At 45.7% G+C, this 6,504-nt stretch overlaps 1 protein-coding gene across 5 annotated transcripts in view; it reads left to right on the top strand.

Moving 5' to 3' along the window:
• Positions 1–256: 256 nt before the first annotated feature.
• The window catches only part of RABGEF1 (RAB guanine nucleotide exchange factor 1), a 43,805-nt gene continuing 37,557 nt past the window's right edge, over positions 257–6,504 (top strand). The window contains exon 1 of one of the 5 annotated variants that reach the window (XM_074189292.1): positions 257–331. Coding sequence is in view for 3 of the 5 variants with exons in the window: in XM_074189296.1 (XP_074045397.1) it covers positions 1,254–1,258 (5 nt within the window). In the remaining 2 variants the exon portion in view is untranslated. The other 4 variants (XM_074189294.1, XM_074189296.1, XM_074189290.1 and 1 more) reach the window with 4 other exon arrangements.

The raw sequence follows: 6,504 nt of genomic DNA, 5'->3' as shown, positions 1-6,504 counted from the left end.
GCCCAGGGGCGGCTGCCCTTGGCCGAGCCCGGCCCGAGGCCTCTGACGTCACGTCAGGTGACGCGTGACGCGAGCGCGCCGGCCGGGCGGGGGCGGGGTCTGCGCGCGCGCGCCCGGGGACGCTGAGGGCGCCGGCGCCGCGGTCGGCGCCGGGTCGGGGGGCGGGGCGGAGCGGGGCCGGGCCGGGCCGGGGCGTGGCCGGGGCCGGGCCGGGCGGGAGCGGAGCGCGGCGGAGGGGCGACGCGGGCCGGGCTTTGCGGCGCGGGCAGCTCCGGGCGGCGGGCGGCGGGCCGGAGCCGGGGCGCGGCGGGGCCGGGCCGGCGGGGACTCGGTAAGCACTCGGCGTGATTGACGGACGGGCCCCGCCCCCCCGGGCCGCCCGCCTGGCCCCCTCCCCTCCCCCTCCCGAGCCCCCCTGTCCGGCCCGAGAACTCGTCCTCCGCGGGCGCCCGGGCACCCCGCGCGGGAGAGTGGGGCGCCCGCCTGGCCGCGCCCTTCGCAGCCCCGCCTAGGCAGCCTCCTGCCCGGGCCAGCACCCCGGGGCTCCCCGAACCCCCAACCTCAAATGGAACCCCCCACCCCTTGGGGCCCCCCGGCCTTCAGACCGCACCGCCCCCCCCAGGGGCCCGGGGCCCAGGAGACAGGCCAAGCACCCCCGACCTCAACAGCCCCCTCCCTTTACGGGGAAGGAAACTGAGGCCGCGAGGGGACGCGGCTGCGCCCAAGGTCACCGGCGTGGCGATCGCGGAGCCGGGACCTGGCCCCGGGGCTCCCCCCGGAGCGCCGGGGGCTGCGCCTCGAGTTTGCCCGGGGAGGTCCGGAGTTCGGGGCCCCTTGGGTCCAGTCCCCACGGGCTGCTTATAGCGCCCGCCCAGCCCGGGGGTGCGAGTGAAGAAGAGCCGGGGGGCCCCTTCGCTTCTGCTCCCCGACTTCCCGCAGGATTCTAGACTTCTGCCAACAGGATCCAGGCCAGTGGATCCAGGGGCTGCGCTGGGCAAACGAGTTTGTGCGGTGCCAGGCTGGAGCAGAACTCCACCTTGGCTGCGGGTTGCAACTTGTCTAGTGGACTGAGACGAGAGCCCAGGTGATGCCCGAACACTAATCCCAGCTGTTGTGGGCTCAGAGGAAAGAGCCGCCGGCTGGTCCAGTCCCGGGCCCGGGCTCTGGGGTTGGGAAGTGGCCGAGGCGCCGGGGTGTGGAGGCCGCGCAGCTTCTCCTTGGGATTGGGTCGAGTTTTGCCTTGACCGGACCGGATGAGGTAGGTTTGCCCACGGGCTTCGGGACGGAGGAAATGTGAAGGGATTTGTCTCGTTCACCAAAACCCAACTTCACAAGGCTCCCGGCTGTGGATTAGCTGATTGGCAAGAAGACCAGCAAGGGCTGAATCCCTCTTCTGAGCTACCAGAATGCCATCTAACTTTTAGTATTGCTTCTTAACATAAATCCCATGCTCCCGTCAGATTGCTGAGAAAATACTTAGGCTTCTTTTCACTCCCTTGCCTTTGCTTCCTGCTCTCCCTCCCCCAGCCCCCTCCCACACCTTTTTTCTCTTTTGGGGGGGCAAAAGTAAAGTAGGGGAATAGAAGTAGGGGAGATGACTTCCTGGTCCCCCAATAGAGACCAACCCCCCTTCTTTAACTTCTAGCCTTAGAGTACTTCTGTATCCTTCACTAGCTAAGTGTCTCACCCCCAGCCACACAGAGGTCCTGGCTCCCTAGCCAATCTATCATGTAGCTTCTCAGCCAATCCAAACCCATTCGATCTTTAGTTGCACAACTAGGTCCTTTCTCCTTTAAGATTTCAATGACCTGATTATATTTGTAAACCTCTATCAGATTACTGGCTTTCATGGGGGGAGGGAAGGTAGTGAGGTAGAATAATGTAGAACTCCAAAGCTTACAAAAAAGGTGAATGCTGAAAACTATTTTTGCACCTAATTGAAAAGATGAAATAAAATAACATTCAAAAAAAAAAAGATTTCAGTGACCACCCAGACCCAGATTGTCTGTACCTTTTCAGAACTTCTGCAAACCTCATCTGTATTACAAAATCCAGTCATGCAATCGTCTAATTCTTTCATGTGCTTATCTTCCTAATTAGAGAAAGAGTAACTTAGAATAAATTCTGTGTGCTTCATTAGAAATGCAGCATGGCATAGTAAATGAGTGGATGACTGGATGAGAATATAGTTATTAAGTATCAGTGAAACTAAGGCTTAGAGGCAGAAACACCTGTGTTCAAATCCTTCCTTTGATATTTCCTAAGTAGGTGACCCTGGACAAGTCACTTGTCTTGTGTATACATACAACTCCCTAGATCTCCGCCTAGCCCATAGTTACCTGTTGCATCTAAGGAATTGTGGAGGAAGTTCCTGGAGCCAGTAATTATAGATAGTTCTTGTAGTGACTAGACATACATCAGAAGGGATTCAGTAAATATGTGTTCACTTGACAATAAAAGGTTCTGATCCTGGTTTTCAAATGAAGGTTTTTAAAATGTATGTTTGCTAGGGAAATGGAAGTATTTTCAAAACCTTGCTTAAATTCATTTTTCAGGAGACTTTATTAAAAACTTACTATGTTCTTTGAGATGACCTACAAAGATGGAAAATAATAGTCTCTGGCCCCAAGGAGCTTACAGTGTAGGAAGGGTATGAGATACCTACACAACTAAGGATATTAAAAGTTAGGAGATCATGGTTAAGTACATGAGAAGATAAAAATAAAATGAGATAGGCAAGGAGTGAAGATCATTTCTAAGTGTAAGGAGTCAGGGCAGGCTTCATGGGAGAACTGGACCCGGCAGAAGAGAATGATTTTTTTTTAAGTTTATTTAAGGCAATGGGGTTAAGTGACTTGCCCAAGGTCACACAGCTAGGTAATTATTAAATGTCTGAGGCTGGATTTGAATTCAGGTCCTAGCTGCCCCCTGAAGAGAATGATTTCAACAAATCAAAATATATTAAAACTTTAACTGCACTCAGACTTTTGGAACACCCTCACTGAGGGCAATCCTTTCAGGCTCAGGTGACTCATATACAGTGATAGGAGATGGCATGACTGTCTAGTTTTGTAGTCTAGGGTGTATAAAAAGAAGTATTAAGGTATAAGATTAGGAAGGTTGTATTGAGATTGTAGGGATCTTGAATGTCATCATAAAGGATTTGTAATTTCTTTGATGGGGAATGAGGAACCCCTGGAGGCTTGTGAGCAGAGGAAAGAAAACAATTGGATAGACTTTTGTAAGAGGACAGTAAAGGAAAGAGGATTAAAGCAGGAAGTCCAGGTGAGACTTGGTCAATGGTAGACAGTCTCCTAAGGGCTGCCCAACGTGTATTTGGATTTATTCTTAGGACCTTAAGAAATTAATTCACCCCCCCCCCATGTTTTACAGAGCAAATATATAATAACTAAGGAAGGAAGAAGTGATGCTAAAAATGATATTCTGTGTATTGAGCACAGAAGAAAGAGGAGGAAGTTAGTCTTTATGGTTGACCAATTTCAGTTTTTGTTCTTTTATTAAGCACCACAGGTGAATTTTCATCATTCTATCATGAAAACCCCACAAAATTCCAATTGATGGCCAGCCACTCAGCAATCACTTCTTGTACATAGCAATTAATTTTCAATCCTTGATCTTGGCTGACTATATATATTGCTGGTATTCTAGAATGTCAGCTAACTTTTCTGTACCTCCTCATACTGTTGTACCCAAGTTTCATCTGTACAAAGTCTTCTCACAAATCTCTTACAGTGTAGGCATATGATACAGCCAAACTGTCTTTATCTGGCCCCAGCTGCACACTGCTCTCCTACATCTACTCCTCTTCTTTTACTGTTCCCTAGGCCTTCAATGACCTGCCTCCTTTTATAATTGACATATTTCAACTTCTTTATGGTGCCTTTTCTTATTTCCCACTCTACCCTTTCCCCCATCAGAAATCATTTTCCTTGACTGACTTCACATAGTACTTTCCCCCCTACTTTAAGAGGTTTTAATTTTTTTATTTACATCACCATCAATTCCCAATGATACTATCCTGTTTTGTAACATACAGTCAAGCAAAACAAACTTGCTTATTGGTCATATCTAAAAATGTATGCTTCGTTCTGCTTCCATAGTCCACTGCCTCTCTACCCATAGGTGGGAGGCAGGTATTATTAGACCTTTGCATTTATTGTTAGCTGTGGCATTGACCAGATTTTTGAAGTCTTTTCCTTTTTATTTTTGTGGCCATTGTGTAAAGATTTTTTTTTCTTCACTTTACGTTAGATGGCAGCTATCATTGTTATCTGTATTAGAGTCTCTTCCCTGTTCAATGCTCTAAGCTACACAAGAGACTATGTGTTGGGACCCTTGTACCTCCTTCATTGTCTCACTTAGGACTTTGAGCATTATAGATATTTTCTGTTGACTGAATGAATAATTTTTAGCACATCTTCAGGGATAGAAAACTTTTCAATTCAGGAAGTTTTTATTCTCATTTATTTTATGTTTTTAAAGGATTAGGTTTTTCTTTTTTTTTTAAAGAAAGATTTTATTTATTCTGAGTTTTACAATTTTCCCCCATTCTTGCTTCCTTCCCCCACCCCCCACAGAAGGCATTCTGTTAGTGTTTACATTGGTTCCATGTTATACATTGATCTCTGTTGAATGTGATGACAGAGAAATCATATCCTTAAGGAAGAAAAATAAAAGTGTGAGATAGTAAAATTACATAATAATATAATGCTTTCCCCCCCTAATTTGGTGGTAATATTCTTTGGTCTTTGTTCCAAGTTAAAGGCTTAGGTTTTAATTCAAAGATTACTCAAATGGTTTACAAGCCACTACAAAGTTCATAGGTCCCTACCAAATCCACAAACTATTACACTAGTCACAGGTTACTACAAAAATTCACAGGTTAGGATCTTTGGAGAAGCAGCAAGATTCACTTCAATAGAAGTAAGAAAGGGGGGAGGGATGGCTAGGTGGCTAAGTGGATGCACCGGCCTTGGAGTCAGGAGTACCTGGGTTCAAATCCGGTCTCAGACACTTAATAATTACCTGTGTGGCCTTGGGCAAGCCACTTAACTCCGTTTGCCTTGCAAAAACCTAAAAAAAAAAGGTGGGGGGAGAATTTGGGGATTCACAGTCCCAAGTGGTCTTTCATCCAAAGGCAGAGGAGCCTCTTATTTATTTTTATTTTTTAAATTGTTTTTGTTCTTGCAAGGTAATGGGGCAAAGTGATTTGTCCAAGGTCACACACAGCTAATTAAGTATTAAAGTCTGAGGTCGAATTTGAACTCAGGTCCTCCTGACTCCAGGGCTGGTGCTTTACCAACTACACCACCTAGCTGCCCCCCCAATTTATTTTTTAACATTTATTTTAAAAAAATTTAGTTCCAAATTGTCTTCTCTCCAGCCCCTCCCCCACTCACTGAAAAGGCAAGCAATATGATTCAGGTGAGGTCATTTAAAATAAATTTCCACGTGAGCCATGTTGCCCTCTCCCCACAAAAAAAAGCAAGAGAAATAAAGTGAAAAACAATAGATTTGAGTTGGAAGTTCATCAGTCCTTTCTCTGGAGGTGGACAACGTTTTTCATTATGAATCCTTTGGAACTATCTTGATCAAAGTAGCCAAGTCTTTCACAGTTTTCATTGTTACCATATTATTGTTACTGTGTATAAATAGTTCCTTGGTTCTGCTCATTTCACTTTTATATCAGTTCATATAAGTCTCAGGGACAGGAAATTCTTGAAACAGTGATATAATTTAGGAAGTTGTTTCTTCCTTGAGTTAAAACCCTTTCACTTTGTAACTTCCAACCTAGTTTGCCCTTTAGGGCTAGGCAGTGAGGCTTATCCTCATCTATATCCTGGCCCCTTAAATATTTGAAGACTTCGATCATGTCTGCCCTAAGACATTGACTTTAGGCTAAGCAGCTTCTGTTACTTCAGCAGATTCTAACAGAACATGGTTTTAAGTTGCCCTTTTTGTCTCTTCTTTGGCTTGGCCGTTTCCCTTCTGAAATGTTGCTCCTTAGTGTGGACTTGATACTCTGGATGTCAACTGACCAGGGTAGAATTTAGCAGCACTATCACCTTCCTCATTCTGGAGAGGCTGTTTTAACTAGCTCTGGGCTAATAAGAATACAGTGAACTTTCAGGACACTAAAGTCACTTGTTTTTTTTTTCCATGAGCTCATTTATACATGTCTCTGTTTTTTTCTTGTATGACTGATTTTTTTTACTATTATGTTTATTATGCATATTCTTTTTTAATTTAATTTTTTTCCAATTACATGCAAAGGTACTTTACAACATTCATCCATTTGCAAGTTTATGAGTTCCACAATTTTTCTACCATTTTCTCTTTCATTCCCCTCCTTATGGAGGTGAGCAAGCTGGTAAAAGCTGAACAATTGTGTTTTACATATTTGTCTGGCTGATGTTTTAAAAAAAATTCAGTTGCAGTTATGTTATTAAATTAACCCCATTATTCTATTTTGAGATCTTTCCC

The sequence above is a fragment of the Macrotis lagotis genome, chromosome 5 (assembly GCF_037893015.1).
Source record: "Macrotis lagotis isolate mMagLag1 chromosome 5, bilby.v1.9.chrom.fasta, whole genome shotgun sequence".
Classification (NCBI taxonomy): Eukaryota; Metazoa; Chordata; class Mammalia; order Peramelemorphia; family Peramelidae; genus Macrotis; species Macrotis lagotis.
Note: the sequence above shows the minus strand (reverse complement) of the source record. Positions and strands in the feature narration are given on the sequence as shown.